General features: G+C 46.7%; 1 protein-coding gene across 1 annotated transcript; it reads right to left on the bottom strand.

Annotated features, from left to right (window-relative positions):
- Positions 1-1234: 1234 nt before the first annotated feature.
- itgb4 (integrin, beta 4) lies at positions 1235-18204 on the bottom strand. The gene is given in 47 exon segments (XM_030098589.1): positions 1235-2096; positions 2176-2295; positions 2435-2599; positions 2692-2847; positions 2938-3126; positions 3203-3352; positions 4061-4148; positions 4150-4193; positions 4491-4637; positions 4727-4903; positions 6574-6702; positions 6871-7053; positions 7134-7271; positions 7988-8168; positions 8259-8431; positions 8536-8622; positions 8625-8852; positions 8943-9150; positions 10208-10282; positions 10284-10357; positions 10524-10640; positions 10643-10702; positions 10787-10935; positions 11028-11051; positions 11141-11199; positions 11283-11386; positions 11487-11681; positions 12424-12457; positions 12540-12658; positions 12936-13061; positions 13266-13398; positions 13513-13608; positions 13685-13788; positions 13919-14127; positions 14233-14309; positions 14393-14464; positions 14466-14561; positions 14849-14971; positions 15059-15148; positions 15234-15497; positions 15580-15751; positions 15859-15955; positions 16720-16924; positions 17043-17144; positions 17271-17326; positions 17329-17352; positions 18122-18204. Coding segments are annotated over 47 exon segments (5823 nt in total). The 5' UTR covers positions 18198-18204; the 3' UTR covers positions 1235-1968.
- Positions 18205-23085: the final 4881 nt, after the last annotated feature.

Raw genomic sequence — 23085 nt, 5'->3', positions numbered from 1 at the left:
ACACGACAACGTTTCAAGAAAAAAAATGGAAAATTTCGCTGCAGTTTTTGGGGTCCGTTTTTCCTGCAAACTCAACTTTTTGAGAACAGCTGGGACTCGGTCTCCGTGGAAACAGGGGAAAGCGCAGTTTCTCTGAAACGCCGCTGCTGTGCATGCGCTCCACGGCTGTAGTGAATCGTTCCTCTGCTCACTCCGAGTAGATGGACACTAACGTTTGCCTCCAGAGTGTCATGGCTCCCAGTCCGTGCTCTCCTGGGACTTGGTAGTTTAATCACTGACAGTCACCCGGAGTAGCGATCCAACTTGGTCGCATGAATGCCCGAGCGCTCGCCGTCGTTAACGTTTATAGCGTTTTGCTCTCTGCTTGCATGCGTGTGTGGTTTCGCTACAAACGACATGGTTTTCAGCGTTTCTGCCGTTTTCGAGTGAACGGATGTTGCTTTCGAAACGCGAAACCTCTCTGAAACAGAAATGCAAAAATTCTGCGTTTTCTCTTGAAGTGATGTTGTGCAAACAGGGCCTCAAAGTCTCTTGTGCTGTGAGGTGCCTCATGAAATCAGGAACAAGGTCTAAACTTCTTCTTCCGCGTCACACTTTCTGTTACTCTGCCTTCATGGAGTTACAGTGTTTGATTATTTGTATTTAAAAGATTGGTGTTTTGATCGTGTTACGTGATAGTCTCAAAAATATTGGCTCAAAGCCATGTTCGGGAAAAATGTATGTGCTAGAAAGTGCAGAAGGAAAAATTTCGTCACAAATGAGACAAAAGTCAAAATATTGAGAAGAAATTGTGTGATCTAAAGTTGATTGTGTCCAGTCTTAGTCAGAAGGAAAAAAAAAAAAAAGACTGACTTCTTTAAAAACGTGTCTGTTTTTCTCTGCAACGTATCATATTTGAATTCCTTGTCATCTTCCGCTTCCACAGTCTCAATAAGCTTCCAGGATTTACACATCTCTGCATTTTAAAGATTTTCATGCAACACGACAACGTTTCCGTATTTTTTTATGACTTTTTTATGACCTGCAGATGAAACTCGACCCTGTGCTGTGCTGTGATGAGGGGCCTGTGCAGTGAATCCGAGCTGGGCTGATGCATGTCTGTAGTTAATCCGTTTGATGTTTTCTTCTCGCCGACACTCGCATGAGCTTGTTTTTCTTCATAAATGCAGTATAAAGATGGCAGTGCTTTTTATTTCCTCCAAGCATCAATAAACCGATTGCATACATATATTCCCATGGTTTTAAATCTTTATTGAGTGCAATAAAACTGACAGACAAAAGTTAAAAAAAAACTGTTAAAATGCGAATGATACATGTTGATCAGAAAGTACATGAGTTTGTTTTTTTATTTCATCCGATCGGTCATCCTCAAATGTGTGAAAAAGACAAAAATACAGCAGTGGAAGCAAATACAATCATTCTGTCCTTACACACTGTTTCCTCCCCCCGAAAAAAATCTCACCATTCAAATGTTAATCTGCTTAAACGCCTGCGGGGACGAAGAAACACAAAAAAAAAAAAACCAACGAGCAGGTTCGGCGCGGACATCCTGCGACTGCATCTTTGATCGTTTGCCCTGATTGCTGAAATATCGAGAACAGAACCTGTGTCTGCAGGGTGAGGCTGTAAAAGTATTAAATATGTTTGGAAACACTTTATTATCATACAAATCTATCAACAGAAAAAAAATAAAATAAAATCCCAAATCCACCAACTCAGGACCGTTCAGATACGGAGAAGAGGAAGAAAGTGTTTAAAGCAGCCTGGGGGTCAGATTATTGGGTGGGGGGTGGGGGTCACTTTGGATTACTGGATGACCTCTGCCTCGGCCAACAGAGGTCAAATCAGGACACAACTGAACTGTAAAGTGTTTGTAACAGACACAAAGGAGGAGCCTCCCCCTCTTTCACCTAAAGATCCCCTAAAAAAGACAGCCAACTTCCTTTTTTTTTTTTATTTTACAGAGTCTCAGATTGGAAACATCTTCTTGGTGACGGTGGTACCGCCCATCACGCTCCTCTGGACCACCTCCTTGGTGATCTGGCGGGTCACCATGCCGCTGGTCTCCATGTGCTGGGAGGTCATCATCATCCCATCTGCCCCAGAGGGAGACATGCATGAATGAACGTCTTGTTCTTTCCCACTGGTGTTGAACGGATCAGGCTGTTTGCGTACCTGTGAAGTAGGGGTCGTTGATCATGGCGTGGGAGACGTTGGTCCGGGTTGTGACTTCGGTTGGCATTTGGAAGACTTCCCGTCTCGTCATTGACTGGCTGTTAAACTGAGACAAAGCTCCTGCGGGAGGAAGGAAGTGGCAGGAAAGCAGAAATGAAGCATTAAGTCGCTATTTTTTAACACTTCGGTTCTTGGAAATACTCATTTACACACACAGTGCAATAGTATCAGGTATCAAGTTTATGTGGTCAAGCTGTACCTCCGTCCTGAGACTCGATGGTGATGATCCCCTCCCTCTCGGGGCCGAAACCCAGCGTGGTTCGAGCCTGGACCTTGAACTTGTACGGGACATTCTCCAAAAGGTTCGGGACCGTCAGACTGGTCTCCGCGTTGTCGCCGTTCACCTGGAAGGAGCGGGCGTCGCCTGGGAGGAACCAGGAACAGAGGTTCAGGTGAAACGGCGCCATCGAATCGCCATCGGAGGTGACGGGTTTCACCGCGTCTGGGAGGACTCACCTCCATCGTGCAGCTGCTCGCAGGTCACCACGTATCCCAGGATGTCTCCGTTGGGTTTGCGGGGTTTCTCCCAGCTGAGCTGCAGGGACTCGGGGCTCAGCGCCGTGAAGACCAGGGGTCCCGGGGCGCTGGGGGTGCTCAGGGTGAACGGTGATCCTGGAGGAGGACCAGACAGCAGATCAGCACGAGGAGGGAGAAACCTGTGAAACTTCACGCATCGGATCCAGGGATCTACAGAAGCAGCACCTGGCATGGGGCTGAGGGGGCTCTTGGGGTCCACGGCCGACTCGATGGTGATCACCCCCTCCCTCTCCGGACCCCAGCCCTCCTGGCTCTGGGCCTTGACCTTGAACAGGTAGGAGTGGTTCGGCAGCAGGTCCTGGATGATGACCGAGTTCTCCGCCGGGTTGGTCACGTTGATGCGCTTCGTCTCGCCTGCGGGAGGACGGAGGTTGAGACAACGCGCAGGCGGACGGCCTCGGGGAGCAGAAGCGGCCCGCCGGGAGTTTACCTCCGTTGAGCAGCTGGTAGAGGACGCTGTAGCCCAGGATGTCCTTCTCACAGTGGGGCTCCTGCCAGCTCACCTTGAGGGCCGTGGGCCCCAGAGCAGAGAAGACCAGCCTGCTGGGAGTGTCCGGGATCCCGGGGGAGAGGCGCGCATCTGACGGGTCAACAACACACTTTAACAAACACACACTTCAATTTAAAGGGAAAAAACAACTTTACTCTTTAAATTTCTTTTATTTGCAACTCACCATCTTTATTTGTGACATTCAGGTTTTTATTAGTGACACTGTCTATATTAGCGACCCGTTTTTAATTCTGATATTTTCCAACATTTTATCATACTTTGATTTTTCAGCCTGACTTTATTAATAACTGTAAACATGTTTCATTTACTCTATTGCATCGGTAATCACATTCCTCCAATATTTATGAAGTTTTATCTTAATTCACAGCATATCTTTATGAAATTTCACCTACATGTGATAAAAAGTTGAATTTATTTGCAGTATTTCATTTTCACTTGTGACATTTTGTCTGTCTTTAGACATTTCATTTAATGACGATATTTCGTCTTTATTCACATTTCATCTTTCTTTGAGGTATTTCTGTGTAATGGCAACAATTAACCTTTAATTCTGACATTTATCAGAAATACATCAGAAAAACATTAAGATAATGGTAATTTTGGTGAAAACAGGCCTTTCCATCATGTATACTTTACCGGTCCGGCCCTCTGGAGACGACATTGTGCTGCATGTGACCACAGAACTAAAATGAGTCTGACACCCAGAAGCCGACCCGAAGAGGGTCACACCCAGCGGAAACCCGCCAGCGCCTCCATGCGCGTCTGCCGCACACTTACCCTGGAGCACCCTGTCCAGGTTAAACAGGGCCTCGTGGACGTCTGTCGGCGTCCTGTCCCTGGAGCCCTGAGGCAGGCTGTAGCTGAAACTGGCTGTGAGAGCTGCTCTGCATCCCAGCGTAGCCGAACCCGCCTGACGGCGCGTGGAGAGGGAGGTGGAAGGAGGAAGGACGGCCCGCGGAGGGAGGAGGTGACAGGAGCAGCAGAGGAAGAGGAGGGAAGGTACGGGAGGTGGAGTGGAATAAATAGAAAGAACAAAGAGGGAGGGAGAAACAGCGATAGTCAGCATAGCTCTTGCTGAACAGCCATCAGCCCCAACAGCCGTCGGCCTCATGCACCTGCCGAGGCCTCGCGAACGCTGCCCAGCTCGGTGAAATCCTTCTTGTTGTTGGTAGGAACTCACAAAGTACCTCCTTCTGCAGTCACTTACTGAGGTCCGGGAACTTGCTGACTTCTCCCATGACGATGGAGTCGCGGATGTTCTCCTCGCCGTAGCCTCTGTTCTCCGAGCGCTTCCTCATGATGACCTCGGACGTGTGCAGGCCCCCTCCCATCATGTCCGGCCTGCGGGTGCTCCCTGCACACGGACGCAGCCATCACATCTCAGATATATCGTCACGTTGATTATGTTTCTCTCATCACTCCACCTCAGTGAGACGGCCTCACCTGGCCCGGTCAGGTAGGTGGTGGTGGTTTCGGTGGTGAAGGAGCCTCCTCCTCCTCCGCCGACTCTGTAGTTGGAGCTCAGCGTGGACATCGGGGAGGACGACGCCGACAAGTTGCGCGTAGCTGTACCTCCCGGGAAGAGGAAGTTCTGGTCCCACTTGCCGTTCATGGTGAAATCTGCAAGACAGGAGAGCCGAGATCTTCAGCAGGGCAGAAGCGAGTCGCTGTTTTTGTTGATGCGAAGCACCCGAAACCAGATCGAGTCGCCCTGCAGGAAAGAAGCAGCAGCAGGTTCGGATTTGATGTTTCACTCCACTGATACACAGGAAAAAAAAAAGGCTTTTAGATTTGTCTCCTCTAACTTTTCTGAACAATAAAATGGAAAAAAAAAAATCTCAATCAACAGGACTCCACCTGCAGATAAAGTTTTGAGTTCATCTAAATGTTACCAAAATCATCTCTTCTTTATGCTTGAGAGGAGAAAGAGGACAGGGTTGTCTTTAGCAGATGGCAGTGAATCAATCTTGTTCTAGGGCGAATCTTTTCAAACCGCTGATTGAGGTTTTGTCACAAATTTGCATCGTCTGTCAAGTCACATTTTTTATGGTATACGCTCGTCACGTCAGGTTGTGAAAGGGCCGTGTGGGAGTGTGCGGGGTTTTTTTTGGCTGGTTTTCTGAGGTGAATTGGATCCTAGAAAAGGAAAAAAAAAAAAAAACACACACATGTGAGGACAAAAGCCCTGCGGAAATGAGACTGGGTTCATCGAGTGCGCCATTATTTCCATGTTGCTGCACAGTGACTAAGCCTCTACGCACAGCTGACAAGCCGCCTCCAGATCGCTGCCACCCCATTCGGACATGTAGCGCAAACACAGACAGAGACGGGCGCTGGGAGAAAGCCGTCCCCCAATCATCAACTGGAGGCGGGGCAGTTGATGGCAGTGATAGGCGCAACGAATGGGCAAGGGCAAAACCGTCAAGTCTCCGAGCAGACCACATCACAGAGGGGGAAAAAAAACGCTGCTGGCGACATGCCTGGCCGTGCACCACGCTCTGGCATGCTTTTGCTAGCCCTCTGTCTTAGCAGCGGGAGTGGTCTTCACCTTTGGAGGGCGTTTGGGCGCGGCTGGGGCGGGGGGTCTCCTCTGAGCTGGCCTCTGTGTCTGTGCTGAGGCGCCTGGCGATGACCTCCACTCGCTTTTTCCATGACACCCTACGCAGGTCCAGGTTGGGCCCCACCAGCTGGACATGTTGCCAGCCTTGGTGCGGCGGTGACAGGGGAGCGGGGGAGGGGAGAAGCCATAGGCGGAGGATACGTTTGTACGGGAGAGGTGTTTTACCAAGTTAAAAAATCAACACAATCATGGGATGATATAATTATTTCGATATGTCAGGTTACAGTGCGACAGCACAACATCGTCTTCTAGAGGAATCTAGACCAAGAGAGCATGTTTAAACGGTATAAAAAGAATATGGGGGATACAATGAAAGCAATTTTTTGCCTTCCAAAGCAGAATGGAATGGAAATATTGGCATGTCTGAGTTTGTATTTTTGTCACTGCTGACAGTTTTCAGGGTGTTTCAGGGTGGCAGCTTTTTGGAATGGAAACCCAACATCTGGTCAACCTGGTGCAGCACAGATCTCATCCTGCATTTCTGAAGGGGGGGGGGCTTTGACGCCACAGCGGCACGCATTTCATTTCGCCACGAGAACGAAGCACCGAGAACAGTGGCTCACTCTGGAATTCTGGCAGTCACATTTATCTCGCCAAAACAGCCAAAAAATACATGAGAACAGCGCTCGAGCGGTTTATTCGGTAAGGGTGCAGCCACGACTCTACCCACCGTCACCAGAGACGCTGGGCGTCTTGGAGCTTGCCGGAGACTTCAGCACCTCGTTGCTGTACGCCAGGAAGCTGTCGTACTCGTCTCCCGCCTCAGCATCCACGATGGGGATGTCAGGGATGATGGGAACTGTGAGGAAAAGACAGTAAAATAAATTTAAAATTTCTGGCAATCACAGGCAAGACACTGCCGACTGCCACTGAGATGAAGTTTAATTTGATGTTAGGAAGTTATTTGATTTTTGTGGAGCTGAATTGTTCGCTTTGAGAACTCAGATATTGGAATCTGCAGACTTACTGGACAGAGGTCTGGCGGGCTGCGAAGCCAAGTTGATGGTTGCGTCTCTGAAGGGACCCCAGCCCACGCTGTTCTTGGCGCGGACCTTGTACTGATAGGTCTGGGCGTTCTGCAGATTCTCGATCAGCAGCATCCGTTTCTTTGGATTGTCAATCTTTACTTTCTTGGCCGCGCCCACCGGCTCTGTCGGGAGAAAAAGATGCCAATGTGAAGATGAAATGATCAAAAACGTTAGCGGAGTGTTTCCAGGTTGAGGGTCTTACTCATGTCGTCATCGATCGGTGTGTAGACGACCTCGTAGGCCGTGATGTTGCCATTGGTTTCCGCAGGTTCTCCCCAGCTCAGCTGAGTGACGGTTGGACTGATGACGTTGAAGGCAAGACGACCGGGCTCACCGGGCACTGCAAGCACAGCACGACTGGAGATTTACAAATCACGAAACTCGACAAAAACTTGTCGATGTACAAAACTGTTGTGTGGATAACAGAAGTGATGAAATACTTGAAAAAGCTGTCTGTAGATGGGCTTTGTTTTTTCACAGTTTTTACTACTTTAACTTGAAAAAAGGCTTGTGGAATGTGAAAAACATGAGGAAATCTGACATATACCCAAAATTCCCCACTTGGTGTGACCAGGCAGAAAGCATGACAAGGTTATTTTCGTCAGTAGACATGCAGACGGATATGGACAAAGTCTTAAATTTGTGTTCTAGTTTCGTTAAGTGTGTAATTTGGTAAATACGTAGGGAGCTTTTGGATGCTAAGCTTACAGAGTTATAACACTGATGACCAGTGGGGGCAGCATTGTGCAGTATAGTTCATGTTTCAACCAGTGAAAGAAACAAAGAAGACAACTGAAAACAACAGACTGATATGGACAAAGTCTTAAATTTGTGTTCTAGTTTCGTTAAGTGTGTAATTTGGTAAATACGTAGGGAGCTTTTGGATGCTAAGCTTACAGAGTTATAACACTGATGACCAGTGGGGGCAGCATTGTGCAGTATAGTTCATGTTCAACCAGTGAAAGAAACAAAGAAGACAACTGAAAACAACAGACTGATTAAGAACCATATCAACACAAAGAATTCATGAAGGATGAATGAAATCACAGCACTTACCATCCTCCATTGTCTGACAGGTAACAACGTCGGTATCGTAGCCATCTCCTATCGCATTGTAGCCACACACTCGCATCTCATAGTCACAATAAGGGTACAGGTTGGTCAAGTCAGCGTGATTTGTCTTCACGTCTAAGACCTGGGCATCTTTCTCTGGGTCGCCGTAGATCCAATACTTGACCTAAAACACAAGGAAACATTTAAGAATCTGAGATATACGTCATGCATTAAATGATCAGAGCAAGTTTGTAAAAAGGTTGATTTGCCGTACCTTGTAACCCTTGGGGTTGCCAGGTGGAGGGTCCCAGTTGAGTCGAATGCTTCTGGGTCCAGTTGCTTTGGCTCTGGGGTTCCCTGGGGAGGTGAGGTGACCACCAGGAGAGGTGGCTTTTTGGCTGATGAAGCCCTTCTGTTGTAAGGGGGCCATTTCTGGGGATCTTGGACCTGGATGTTTTGGACGGAGAGCGGGGATTTAGGACGAACACTAAAACACACTCCTGCTTTCAGACGAGTCAGATCATGCAAATCTGGAACTTTATGACCCTCACCTCCATCTGTGACATTGACAATGGTGGTCTTCCTCTCTCCAAGGGAAGCATTGCTGCTTGGGTCGAACAGCTCCAGCTGGAAGGTCTCGGCTGGATCGGTCCTGGGTGGGCTTTCGGGTCGATAGTGATGATCTTCTCCGTCTCTCCAGGGGCAAACTTCAGAGGACCAGATAGCTCGAAACGCTTCGCCTTCTTGGTGCGCCACTTCACTGTAGCAGGGCTGTCCGGGTTGCGAGAGCGGACCACGGGGATGGAGTAGGTAGGGTCTGACGTCGTGAAGTTCTGGGTGCCCTTCTTGAAATTCATCACACTGGGTTCTGTTGGTAAAAAGGAAATGATGTGGTGGTTAAGAGAACCCAATTTTGGCTGGGATTGAAAACACTTTTAAGGTTTCTGCGTTGAAATACCTGGTAGGTCCGTGATGGTCACCGTGGTTTTGGGGTATCGACCCAGTTTGCCCCCCTGACGCGGGTTACTGAGCTCCATAGTGAACTGCTTGACCTGCTTCTCTTCCAGCAGGCCGTCTCTCTCATTCAGCTCCAGCAGACGGACGGGTACGATCTTCTGGGTCTCACCTGGATTGTAGTTCAGATCTCCTTCTACAGTCACGTAGTCCTAAAACACATTATGGAAGAACAGAGAAGTGATGTGGCCGACATACAGCACATGTACAGATCATCTCACAGTGGCAAACATATCATATCACATACATTGATCGATTTTTTTTTAAATAAAGTATAATTCATCAAATTATTAGTTGGACTTATAAGGCTTTGTATAGATAAATAATGCAGATTTCGGAGGACACCGTGTCCTCAGACAGCCTGCATTTCCTAAAATCCTCTAACAAATCTGACGTTTCAGCTTTCCATATATATTTACAGCATCATATTAAATGGTGTTATTTAAAATCATGTAAAATCCGTAACATGAATAGGACTGTTATATGACTGTCATTTCCCATCTGCAGCCTTGTAAAGGCTGATGCATTTCAAACAGATTAAAAATAGACACATTAAGTCCATTCTTCACACATGGCCTTCTCAAAATGCAGAAATACTGCTGGGGCGCCATGTTTTATTCATATGTGTGCTCTGTTTTGGAGGGAGAGAGAGTTTACTGCCACCATATAACAGCTGCTGTATGAATTGAATCCACAGCTGCAGATCAGATGGAGACATGGCTCTGTGATTTGGGGGATTTATAAGAAGCTTTTCAAACATGTTTGTTCCATTCAGTTGACACAACATTTTCAAATGAAAATGGAAAACTTTAGTTGCATTTTGGGTATCTGTTTAGACGATAACGTCCATATTCTCCTGGGCGTCTGAGAGTTGACTGTCAATGAAACAGCAATCCAGCTTAGTTGTCTGTCCATATGTTAATGTCTATAGCTTATTGTTGTATTTGCACATGTGTGTGGTTTCATTACAAAAACAAACAACAGCACCCACTAGTGGCCCAACATGCCACTACATCATTCTCAGTGTTTGTGTTGATTCCAGTAGGATGGACATTGGTTTTTTCAAACATCACCGGGAAACAAAACGTAAAAAGATGGGTTTTCACTAGAAACGTCATGAAACGACTCCTAAAACTCCCGACGCCTTTTCCTCCAAACGAAGCTCCTGCACCTAGACTTCGGAAACAGAGCCCACAGTGGTCAGCTCACCTTCTTGTCCTTGGCGGTGCCGTCTTTGGAGCGGTAGCTGACTTGCGTGCGTCCGTCCTCGATGATCTCACGATCTGACCGGGATGTGGGCGACTCCATCTTGCCTGCTGTAGGAGTACTGAGGCTGGAGGAATGAGAAGATGCTGGCAGCTGAGGGAGACATGGGACAAATTATCAGTGTCATTAAGGAAATGAAATCTCATGAGTATTATATATAATCATCATTTTGGTACTCTTAAAAATGTAGAGAACAAATGATTAGTGCCTATTTCACGAGGTTAACCTTTGACTAGGTAACCATTTCACACAAACTCACCCTGATCTTTGATGATGGTGATGTTCACCAAACGTTTTCCAATCTCTGCTATGCCAAGCGGCACATCGATGGCCTCCACCAGCAGCTTCTTCTTGTTGTCGTCTTCCTCTTTGACAACAGGGGGACATGGACGTCTACAGACTCGACTCCCTCCTGGAACTCGATGGCTCCCGCAGCCTCTGTACAGGAATGATTTCCACTATCAGAGATACAACAGCTGAAATCCAATTGTGGGGTTATGGATTCTTGCTCTGCACACACACCTCTGTCTGTTTCCACGGTGTAGTAGCCAGGTACCACTTTAAGGTCTTGAAATCTGCCCGACTGGACGTTCTTCTCCGTCAGTTTGACGATATCTGGGAAGCTGCTGCGTGGAGCAGACAGGACAGTGTCCACGATGGCATTGTCCCTCCTGTTAACCAAAAGAGGGTCAGACATGTGAGACAACTGTCACTTCTACTTTGACAAACGCTGGTGTTGGTATGAGTTTTAACAGAATGTTACCTTTTCCCAGCATTTTGCTGCAGTCTGAAAGAGTAAAAGCATCGATTAGTTTTGGATCACAGGAATAGAAACAACAGTATCATCTGCATAGAGCATCTTCTTGAGGTACGTACCTGAACACTGTCTTTTGAATCTTCTGTGCCCCTGGAATGTGCTTGTACACCTCATTCAGCTGGATGGAGAAACAAATGCTAAACTCCGTGAAACAGTCATTGCTTGTACACATTTAAAAATCGACGAAATAGAAACACTTACGTTATCGGCCACCTCCTTGCGCAGCTGCTCAGCGTCTCTGGACTCGGGGCGAGACAAGTTCTCCGAAAAGAGCCTGTTCAGTCGGAGGGAAAGCGGGAAGGGGACTGCAGATGATAGAAGAAAACAGATGGAAATGAAATTGCAACTTGTTATAATGAACTTACTTTAATCTAAAAAAAAAAAAAAAAAGCTTTTAGTACTTACTGATCTCTTTTGGGTTTGGCTTTAACAGAGTCTGGGGGTGATTGGCGGGTCGGTGGACATTGTCTGTGACCTTCCAGCGAACTACATCAGTTCCCTTTGGTGGGCCAGTCCTCGCCATGGGAGTGTCCACATGATCGGACATGAGCTGGGACTGATGGTACATATACGCGTCTTCCGTGAAGCCAACCATGCGGCCTGGAGAGAGCACAAGACACGTCGCTCAGATGCAAGGCAATATCTCATTCAAGAATTCAATTTGTAAACTGGGATGGAAGTTGAGAGTCTCTGAAGGTCAGTTAACCCTTCTCGCTCTCTGAGTTGTGCTGTCAGCTAGAAGCTCGTTGGCTAGTTGTTGCCGGGAGCGTCTGTCATTGTGATCCATCCAGGAGTGTCAGGTCTTGATAATTCCTCTTTCTTTGATAGTGAAGTATGAAAGTGACTCTTAATTCACAGTGTGCTATCGATGTTTAAATACGTCAAAGTTGGAATAATGCACTTTTTTTGTGCCAATTACACATGATACAGTGTGTTAAGAAGCATTACATTGACCAAAATTTGTACATAGTTCACCATTTCAACAGCCTAAAAAGTCTCTAAACTAGGTAATTCCTCATTGGATTCCTGTAAATTATGTTGAGCTCAATTATCCTCCTGTATTTATATTATTTGGACAAAAGTGACCCTAAATATGACTTAGTGAAAGAACTAGGCAAATGTTTGAAGAACTTGGTTTTATGTGTCTAATGCGTTTCTTCTGTATACATTTTCTTAGTTTGTGTGGAATATTGTCATTTTAATTATCTCAACTGGGTGAACCTAATGTATTATGCAATTGCTATCAATATCCAAGTATTACTTAAAACACCTGGAAATGCAAAAGTTACCAAAGAAAAGGTGAATTTACTCCACATCATTCCTGAGACAGAAAGCATCTTACCTCTCTTACAGCAAGGCAGCAGGGCCAGACAGCTCTGTGAGGAGGAAAACACAAGCCGTTACTTCAGATACAACTGGTAAATATTCATCTTCAAGGGTTATAAATAGCGCTCATACCTGGCAGCAGGTTTTGCAGCAGGCGCAGTACTTCCAGCAGCAGAGAGCCAGAAGCGCCAGCAGCAACAGGAGGAACAAGATGAGTGGCAGCAGCCACAGGAGACTGGCGGCGGGGCAATCTGAAGGGTCACCGGGGAGAATGGAGGCAGAGTTCAAAACACTGTGACCACAGATCTTACTAACTCTAACTAAAATAAATAAAGTACAAGTTATAGTTAAAAAGTTCCAGTCAATTACTAGAGTCAGTATTGACCGATATTTAAAACTCCTGTTGTGTTTTTGTGCTGTCAGACAGTTGGGGAATACTATAATTGGAATAAATCAACTTTCTCACAACAGAAGATCGATTATTCTAGGCAGTGATTAGCTGTGTGCTGTGTCTAACATACTGCTCACCTTTCTTTTTGAGCACCTGAACCTCCAAGTCATTGACTGTGGAATCTTTGGGGCTCTCCACAGTGTAGTGGTACGTACAGTCGTCGTCCTCATCACGGTAACTGCAGGAATCCAGAACCTGCTCGCCTGAAAACACACACACATAACAATCCTTCTGGTAAATAATGAAACTTGTATGTACAGAACTTATAATTTATTTTAATAACTAAAGCATGTATTTGATCTTTTCCATCTTAAAAAGAGTCAGTTTGACATAATTAGGGAATAGTTTCAGTTGATGTGGGGCTCAGACGTAGTTAATCGATGTTGTCTCTTTTTGTGAGTGCTTACGTTCTTTCAGCTCGTCCACCATGATGACCTTGAAGAGACACTTGTCACAATCCTCTTTTTTCTTCTTCTCTCCGGTTTTCCAGGCTTGACATTGGACACAACTCCTGGTGGCCTCACACACACCCAACTGAGCCTGAAGAGGACGAACACACAACATCGAAAACGGGTCAGGAAAAAGGAAATGTAGACATTCGTAAAGAAGGGAAAGCCAAAATAGAAAGAGTTATCTAATAGTTTACGTCCATACCTCGAAGTTTGGCTCACAGGTCGAAGTCATCTCGATGCCTGAGTCCGGACACAAGCAGCGGCCACAGACACATTTACCCCGCCCGTTGCACACACCCTGGTACACAGCAAAGCACAGTCAGACACGGGTGTCAGGCAGAGGCGTTATCCTCAAACCGCTGTTCTCTTCTCACCCCTTTACTGTCCAGGCAGGTCTGGGTGCTCTTGGGACACTCGCAGGCGTTGCCCTCCCAGCCTTCAGCACACGCACACCGGCCCATCACACAGGAGCCACGATCTGACCGGAGGAGAAGCAAGAACGGTTAACAGCCGCACTCGAGGAACAAATCCCGAGAACCATGTAGCGTCAAGGAAACCCAGGCGTTTCACAAATAGGACACTTCAACCGACATATCGGTTTGTCGTACCGTTGCAGAGGAAGCCTCCGTATCGCTGACACCGGGTCTTGTCATACTGACAGTACGGCCCTTCAAACTGATCCGGGTTGTAGCACACACAAGTTCCGCACTCCATACACTCTCCACGGCCTGAGCAAGGCTCTGTCATGTTGGGGCCGATGCACTGGCTGGTGTCCAGAGCTGAAGAACTGGCTGAGCAGTTACAGAAAGTACTCACCCTGAAGACGATACAATGGACAGAACAAGAATTTACTCTCTATACCACAGAAACAATAAGAAATAAATTCTTTGCTCAAGAATAAAAAGAAGAATGAATATCTCACCAGCCGTCATAACAAAAGCACTTCCCACACACCAGGTCTCCGTTCCCATAGCATCTCTCTGCTTTGGCGATGCGGGTCTGAAGAAGATAGAGCAACAGTAGTATTCAGAGATGAATCTATCGTGAAAAGAGCCAATCCAGTTTGTGTGAGTGAGTCTGACCTTCTCACAGTCGCAAGTCGGACACAGAACCCTGGCCTGGACGTTGACGGCAGCGTTAAAGGTCGAAGGTTTTGACTCTCATCATGCCCTCTTTATCTTCCTCGTCCATTTTACAGACGAGCTCCTCGTTAACCATCCGCTGAGCCTTGAGCCGCATCTTGAACTTTCCCTGGAGAGATTACACACACACACACACACACACACACACACACCACACACACACACACACCACACACACACCACACCACACACACACACACATTGATTTACATTCAGTTCACTGTCACTCTGTCCTAAACCTCTATTCTAATCTTTCTTCTAATTCAACCAAGAGACTTTCCTGCATGCTATCTTCCGAAGTTTCAAGTTGCACGGATATATCATTGCTCACTCACGATGAAGCATCCAATGTATTTTTAGCACACAGTGAATATCAGATGTTTGCTTGGAACCTACAATTGCACCAGGTTTGAAGTCAAAGGCTCCATATTCTGCAACGCTTCCACTGGGGTACAAGAACTGTGCTTCGAAAGCCTTGGGTTTCTCCTCTGCACGGATACTCATCTTCGAACGGATATTCTGCAAAGACAGAATAAGTTCAGAGCCTCTCTCAGCCATTCAACGAGAACATCCACAAACAAAATACCAAAAACTGCCAGCTTTTACCTCAAAAGCTATCTCCATGACCTGGAGGATATTAGATGAGTCTTCTTGCAGCAGACCGACCTCAGCGATGGGGAAATACTCTTGGAGTTTCTGCACACAAAAGTCCCCAAAAAAATTTAAATTTAAGACACAAGTGTAGAAAAATACATCAGAACCTGAACAAAAGTCCACAGACCTTGTAGTACGTGTAGGAGTGGTTGGTGACAGCAAAGATGGGGATGATGTTGTGTTTTCCCAGCACTCGGATCAGTGTGGGTATGGAGGGGTAGTCCTGATAGATGTCCTCCGTGTATTTGTCGTTCCCGTCGAGGTGGCATTGCTCGTCGTTGCGTGGCAGGATGCCAGAGAGCACATTAGCACCGTCAGCCTCGTAGTGGAAAGCCGACTCCGTGGAGAAAACCAGGAGATGTGTGCTCTCTGGACGCCAGCCAATGTTGTCCTGGAATGAGTCGGAATATCAAAATGAGGAAACTAAGCTTCCCACGAAAAATGCAAAGGCCACCGTTGATGCTATTACTCACCGTACACACTGCGGCCTGTAAGATGGCGTCAAACCCGCCCTCAGGAGCGTCCAGGTTACCAGAGATTCTCTCCTTCTGGAGCTCACTGATGAAAAAGTCCACCTTGCTGGTCAGCCTGATGACGTTTTGGAAAGAGAAGGGAGGGTCGCTGTTGGGCCATGGCTGCTTCAGCCTGAAAAAGTAGAAATAAGTCAACATAGAGAATTGAAATGGAGCAGTATTTTGTGTGGCTTCTGCTGTTTTCTCTTTTCTCTCAACAAGTCACATTCCAGGTCTTACTTGGAAGGCCTCATGTCGGTCTGTGGCTCGATCACTTTGTCCACAAACTTTCCGAATCCAATGGTGTAGTTGTTTGACAGCTTCTCCACCAGAGAAGCTACAAGAAACACAAGATTCCCCATCAATGCTCCCGTTTCCAAATCACAGCAGTGATGTCCAACACTACCACGCATTTCTAATTCAACACCAAATCAAACCAAAGCTAAAAAGCAGGTTATTTTTAATTCTTTCCTGGAACAACTAAGATAGTTTACTAATTCTTATTTACTATATTCACAAAAAGCCCTGTGGATGTTTTTAGGACTGAGAAATGCTACATTCATGAGTATTTCTGTGGTTTTGCACCATCAACATACAACATTGATTGTCTTACTGAGGCCCCGTTTACATGACGACGTTTCGAGTTAAAAACCTCTGTTTTTGCTTTATTTTTGCATGAGAAACGTTTCAAACTTACACGGCAACATTTAGGTTTCATGTTGGACCACTAATGGGTGCTGTTGGTTATTTTGCAACGAAAACGAGACCTATTTATACTACGGCTGTGGCGCGCATGTAAATTTCATGGTGTTTTTCAAAAAGATGCATTTTCCATCTACATGGAGAGGGAGCATTTTCGAGAAGTTCCACCTTTTGAGCCATTCTCAAAAATTTTCAGCGTCCCAGTTTTCTATTCTCACTTGAAAAGGTTGTCTTTGGAACCGGGCCTCAGACTCAGTAAAGTATTTATAGAGTCAGACTTCACTTCTCTGTTAGTTCTTGGAATACAAGCATTTTAGCTGCTTTTGGAATTCCACAGCAAAGGTTGTAAAAATCCAATCAGATTGAAGAGCATCACGGTTCCGCTGAAAGTGGGCTTACCCAGCTCTTTGCCCATACTCTTCAAGTTGTCCAAATCGTCCTCCATGGAGTTTGAGAAGTCCATAAGAATGTAAAGATCCAGAGGGCCTTTGGTGGGCGCGAAGACCTGCACGTCCACCTCCTTCTCTTCTCCCGGCAGGAAGCTCATGCTCACCTGCTGCGGGGACACCTGGGACTGCTGGAGCTTCATGTCGATCTGTCTGTTCTGGAGAGAAAGAGAGAGAAGTGAGAAGAAAAAAGGGAAGCCAAATGGCAATGAAAAAAAAAAAGTTCCCATTTGAGAGTTAAAATCTGATTTGAACACAAGAGGGATGAAGACTTACTTTCTGTATCCGCATGCTGCTTTTAGCCGTGATGATGGCCGCTACGTTGCATCCGTGAGCCTTAATGTTTGCGTACAGGTCGCAGCGAGGGCCGTTGAAATTCTGGAGTGGATCAAGAGTTGGATGCGAGAGTTTTGGTGAAAACCGCTCCAATCAATCAGCTGCACCAAACTTATTTCTTTCGACGTTTTGCGAACGTATCCCATCCTGCAGTTTGGCGCTCTCCACCTCGTCAGGGCAGTACGCGCAGCCTGTCCCGACCTGCAGACACTCGGAGCAGGTCTGGCCTTGGAAGCGAAGCAGTAGTTCACTGTCGGGCGCGGCAGGGAGAAAGAGAGAAGAAGGGGATGAGTGAGGAGAGAGCAGCGCTGAAACGCAAAGACGTGGAAATCAAAGCCATGTTCCATAGCTTGAATGCCTGCGGTAACTCCAAACAGATTCACATCTTAGTTTCATCTGACTGCAGGCACAGCGAAGGGAGCCGCTTCTCACAGTCGTATGAGAGCAAAACTGTTTGATACGGACGCAAAACAAGCAGGCGTAAACACAGACTGCATTATAGTGTATTCATTGAATCCATTTTGATTACAATCTGGATGAAGTCATTATTGCACACGTCGACACTTCACATGGGAGAAATCAAAACTAAAGATCGATGGAAAGCCTTCTTTAGAACAGTAAATTTTGATTTGGATATCTCTGAAGGCGCAATTGGTTCAGGCCATAACCTCGGGTGTGAGTCACGCTGGTTTGAGTCCTGGTTGTGGGGTTAAAGGGAATCAAGAATAAAAACTGCAGTTCGTGTTATGTTGACTTGCTGTGTTGACTCCTGTAGAAGGGAGCAGCTGAAAAGATTTTGCTCCCTAACTTGGACAAACAACTGAATCTGAGAAATTCTCTTCAAGAAAAGCGTCATATAAGTGAAAATCCATGTATCTATTGACCTTATTCTTTTCATCAGCAGCTATTTTTTCAGAGAAAGTCTACATTTTGTCACATCTTTGGCATGACGTTGACTGATAAACCAACGATTAACAGTTTATTTAGTGTTCATAAAACAAGATTGAGGTTTTTCTCACTTTCTGCATTGCAGCAGGTCAACAGGACGGCCAGGAGGCCGACCCCCACCGAGAGATGCACCGTCCATCTCCCCATCTCCTTCCTGCAAGTACACACAAACACACACACACAAACACACACTTTAATCCACATTAACGAAGCGTCGAGGTGGGAGGATGCGGAAGCAAGAGATTGGGAGTATATTTTAGTAACTCGAACCGCCTTCAGAATGGTCCAGACACTTCCCCGGCCTCAACTTCAGTTTGAGCCTCAGTTCTTGTCTTAAAAACATCGACGTGAGTTTTTAATCTCACTACTGGCATAAACAGTGGTTTCCAGACGGTCTCATAAACAGCGTCTGTTTATGGGCTTTTCTTTAGCCTCTGGTTGTGTGTGTGGATAAATTCGTGTCTGCGTATGGTGCATGTAAACGGCATTTACAAATTAACCATAAGATAGTCACATTTTAAGGTCTGTTTTGCTCAAAATCAAAAGTTTTTGACTCTGGAAATCGATGTTTTTGATGTGGTGAGAATTTCTATTGACGTTCATCATGAGATAAAGAATTTTATTGGCTCCTTGTCTCGGCTGATGCAAGACACAACTCTTCCCACTTGTTTGTTTTCATCTGGTTCGTAACATGCAGGGACGGAGAAGAGCCAGTCCGGACTTGATACGAAGTGATGGAGCGATCAGGACAGGAAAAGGGCGATGACAGGATGGGATCTGGAAACATCCCCGGCGGCATAACAATCCCTTCCTAATTTCATGCTGGAATTTCAGACAATCTGATGAACACGAAGCCACAAGGAGGAGAAAGAAACGGCCAAAAAACAGAGGAGGAGGAGAGCGAACAAAGGGCACTGTGTTGGCATGAGACGTCTCGGCGATTGTCTCGGTTTGCCCGAGTGCAGACATGTACTCAGAAAAAAAAAAGATGATTTGTTCCCCTGTAAGATTTACAACGACGACAAGGAATTTCTCTTTCTGGCGAGAGAATGACCCGTCCGAGTTTAAAAAGAAAAAAAGAAACACACATGGGAAAAGCACCTTAGCGTGTCGATGTGAACCGGAGCTGGAGAGGTCGTCACATAAATCACTGTCCCTGAGTGTCGTGGGAGGAAAATCCACACCCGATCAGGATTCGAATGACAGAAAACAGACGGGAGTTACTGCTTTTCGTCCCCCTTGAAGTTCAAAGACGTAACAGTTGCTCTGCAGACAACAACATGCCTGCCAGGTGAGCATACCAGCACTGGGCGTGGGCCCGGCCCCGTCACCGGGGGGGTTACAGGGTCACGCTCAGGGGTCTCTGACAGTGAACCGAGCGCCGGGGGAAGACCCCGATCGCGCAAACCGCCGCGGCAGGATTGGATTTATACACCGTTGGCATCAGGCGAGAAATCCTCCTGCTCTTTGTTCCGTCTGATTCTCCACTTTCACCTGCGCCGCTTTGTGCTCTGCGCTTTCATGCGGGAATATCTGCCGGTCGGACATGAAAAGAAGAGATTATCGAGAAAATAATCGCTAAGCTCAAGGCAAATTTGTCCGGAGAGTTTGGCAAGTGTTCTGAAGCCGTAGACCAACATTCACAGAAAGTTTAGACAACATTCACCTTGCTCGAACGTCACATTTACAGCTTGCTGCAAGGCTTCAGGGGGACGCGTTTTAAAGCGAAGGCCGCTGAGAAACAGAGGAGGCTTTGGGACATTTTTTTACGACTGGATACAAAGAGATTACTGATCAAACAAACCTCTCACTGTGCTCTCGCCCAAGTCCAAGTCCAAAGGTCCGGCAATAAATAAGAACAAAAAAAAAAAAAAAAAGTATTTCCCCTCTTTTTCACCCACAAGTTTGGGGAAACTTTGTATCCACCTGTGTTAGGAATCAAAAAAACAAGTTCAAGTCCTTGTGTCCAAAGTTCCCTCCCCAGCACACCTCCAGTCCCTCCGTCTTGTTTCCTCCTTCTTGCTCAGTCCACTCTGGTCAAATATTGACTCCTTCGCCCTTAAAGTCCGCTCAGTCGAGCCTGTGTGAATGTGAGTGTGAGTGTGTGTGTGTGGGGAGAGATATGAGCTGCAGTGAGAATAAGACTGAGTGGTTATGACTGAGGGCTGAGACTTGATCCCTCCTTTGGCTCCTGCACACACACACACACACACACACACACACACACACACACACCCTTCCCTCTCCAGGTGAGTAGCTCTGACGGAGAGCGTCTCCTCCCTTCCGCCGCCTCTATCTCTCCTCCCCGCCCCAGTTACAAGTTGAAAGCTCCACACCTTGGTGTGTCAGACCCCCCCCCCCTTCGCCCCCCCCCCCCCTCCCCCCCCTTCCCCCTCCTTCCCCCTCCACCGCCACTGCATTCCACCCCGACAGGAGTTCACCTGTGTGGGCTTGAGGCTTCAGAGTCGGGCCCCTCCCTCCGCGGCCTCCTCCCAGGCTCCTGGGAGTGGCGCGCCGAGCACGGCGCTGGCCGCAGGCGACGGGAAACGGCTTTTGTGACTTTAGTGTTTACACAATCCTGCGCTCAGCGCTCACGGGCGCGTTTTCTCCCTGTCTAATGTTTAACCTCGGCGTGACGATTGCCACATAACAGTTTTCCCTTTTAGCAGGACGCGGAGAGACGAGCGAGCGAGCGAGCGAGCGAGGAGGGTATTTACATTCCTGAACGGAGGAACCGGCGTGACACCGTGACCCCGACACTCAATCGCCGTGTTCGATGGCCTTTTAACAAATGAGTTCGCAGAGCTGAACAGCGGGTTTGACCTCTATAGGACAGAGAGGAGCGATTTCACCAGAGACATAAATAGATGACAGACAATAAAAAGCACCAAGACTCTTCACTAGCAAAGCTTCATATTTTTTTCCAGAACTGTGGAGATAATACGAAGAAACTGAATCACACTCTGAAATGCAGCGACAACCAGCCTGCAATTATTTTTTTCTACTGCACACATATTTTTACAGACCGGCCGTCACCCTGTTAGAACTTTCCTGATCAATGTTGACTGTTGTCTCGGAGCTTCTAATCTGACAGGAAGCAGAGTGTTTTTAGCGACGCGCTGGTTTCCAGCACAGGCCGGCCTCGGAGCCGCGTTCTGCTCGTCCTCAGCTGTCAGCTGGGAGATTTCATGTGTCTTTCGTCACTTTTTTAATTGAAAGTACTTGAAGCTTTTTCCTCATCTGTTGGTTTGGGGATCCGTCTGCCGAAGACGAGAGCTGAATCCACGTGGTTCTGAAGCTCTACTGCGATCAATGGCGTCCAGAAAAGAGAAAAAGTTGCAAATCAATGCTTCTGAACTGAATTGGATGTCTTCTGGACTCCAGGCCGGACCAGATCGGAGGTTATTTGAGGTGAAAGAAGGTCCCCCCCCCCCCTCCCCTCTTTTACTGTACATACCACACTGGCCAGCTCCTAGCAACCACCCGCCGGGATACAATGGGCAACGCTCTGCAGGGGGGCACAAATCTTCTGGCTTTCTTGGCTGGCGTCTGGGCAGCACTCTGACACATTCAGGTGGAAATTTGTTCGAATTCAAGCCCGACTTCTCCTTTTTACCCAACTCAAACAAGCCTGATATTCTAGATAAAGAGTCTGCACTGTCTTATACCTTGCAAAGCCGCTAATGTCATCTCAACTTTACATAGAATTTAAAGGTAAATGGCGTTTTTTTTTTAACACTTTAAAAAAGGTTGTACACTCGGTTTTGCAGCTATACTTTATTCTACTTTTCTTCTCAGACAGGTAAGTGATGATTCAAGATGACTTACTATGAGGAAGGTGCCGTCGGCGCCGACTCATGAGCAGACGGGACGGGGTTCGCTCTCTCTCTGCAGCAGGGAAAACTTTCAGAGGAAGCTCCATGCCCGGACATTTCGGCCGCTGTGCGCCCACCTCCTCCCCGATTTACATGACAAAAACTGCTTTTTGGATCACTGAGTTCATTCACTGCCTGTAATGGCGTCTTTGCCCCCCCCCCCCCCCCCCCCTTTTTTTTTTTTCCTTCCACCCACCAATAAATCTCCAGAGAGCAGACAACAGACTGGCCACATTTCAGAGTGAACAACACATGATAATAACTGTGTAGTAAACATTAAATTAGAAAAAGCGAGCTTTAGATGGTGAAAGGAGTGTTATAAAGGGAGATACTGACAATGTAAATGCACTTTTTTTAAACATCAGGACAACTTTGTTGACAAAAGAGGCTGAACATGTGCATGTGCTGCATTTGATTGGCATTAAAAGGTGCAGGAAAACAGCTCAAGAGGTTTTTTTTTTTTAATGGTTTTTACACTTTTTGGGAAAAAAACCTATAACATATTTACTACATTTATATTTCTTCTTATTTTTTTCATATATATTTTGCACAATGTGAGGCAGTTCTGGCAAATGCATCAATGAATGAAGTGTTAAAAAGTGTTATCTTTTATCTATGAATGTTAATATTGTCATTGAAACCAGTAAACTTATGGATTAAAATAACAGATGTTTGGTTTTTGTTTTTCTTCTTCTATCGTTGCAATTGTAACAGAAATGTACTGATAAAGGTTCATGATTCATAAAAGCCAAAAAAACCTACGAACACAGTAATATAAACACAAGACCCCTATATGGAGATTTGTGTTTCGGTTTTGGCCCACGGGCCTCGTGTTTAACACCCCTGGTTTAGAGTCCAACCTGGCCTCATCGGATGTTTTCCTGTTTTGGATCTTCGTCGAGCTCGTTTGCAGTCAAAGTGACGACAGCAGCGGCCGGATGAGGGGAAGTCGGGACCTGCTCGGTACAGCGCGTACGCTGGGTGTGTCCCTGCAGCTTACCTGCACAGTGTGTATTCACACACACACACTCACACACACACACACCTGCAAGTGATGCGGCTCTCATCGCCGTGACTCATCTCCTCCAGCATTCCTGCATCTGCTCTCTGCAAACTCTCTGTATCTGCAGGGAGCCACTTCCTCCGGCTGCAGGAGAAGG

The sequence above is a fragment of the Salarias fasciatus genome, chromosome 8 (assembly GCF_902148845.1).
Source record: "Salarias fasciatus chromosome 8, fSalaFa1.1, whole genome shotgun sequence".
NCBI classification, from domain to species: domain Eukaryota; kingdom Metazoa; phylum Chordata; class Actinopteri; order Blenniiformes; family Blenniidae; genus Salarias; species Salarias fasciatus.
This window is presented reverse-complemented; position numbering and strand designations above follow the sequence as displayed.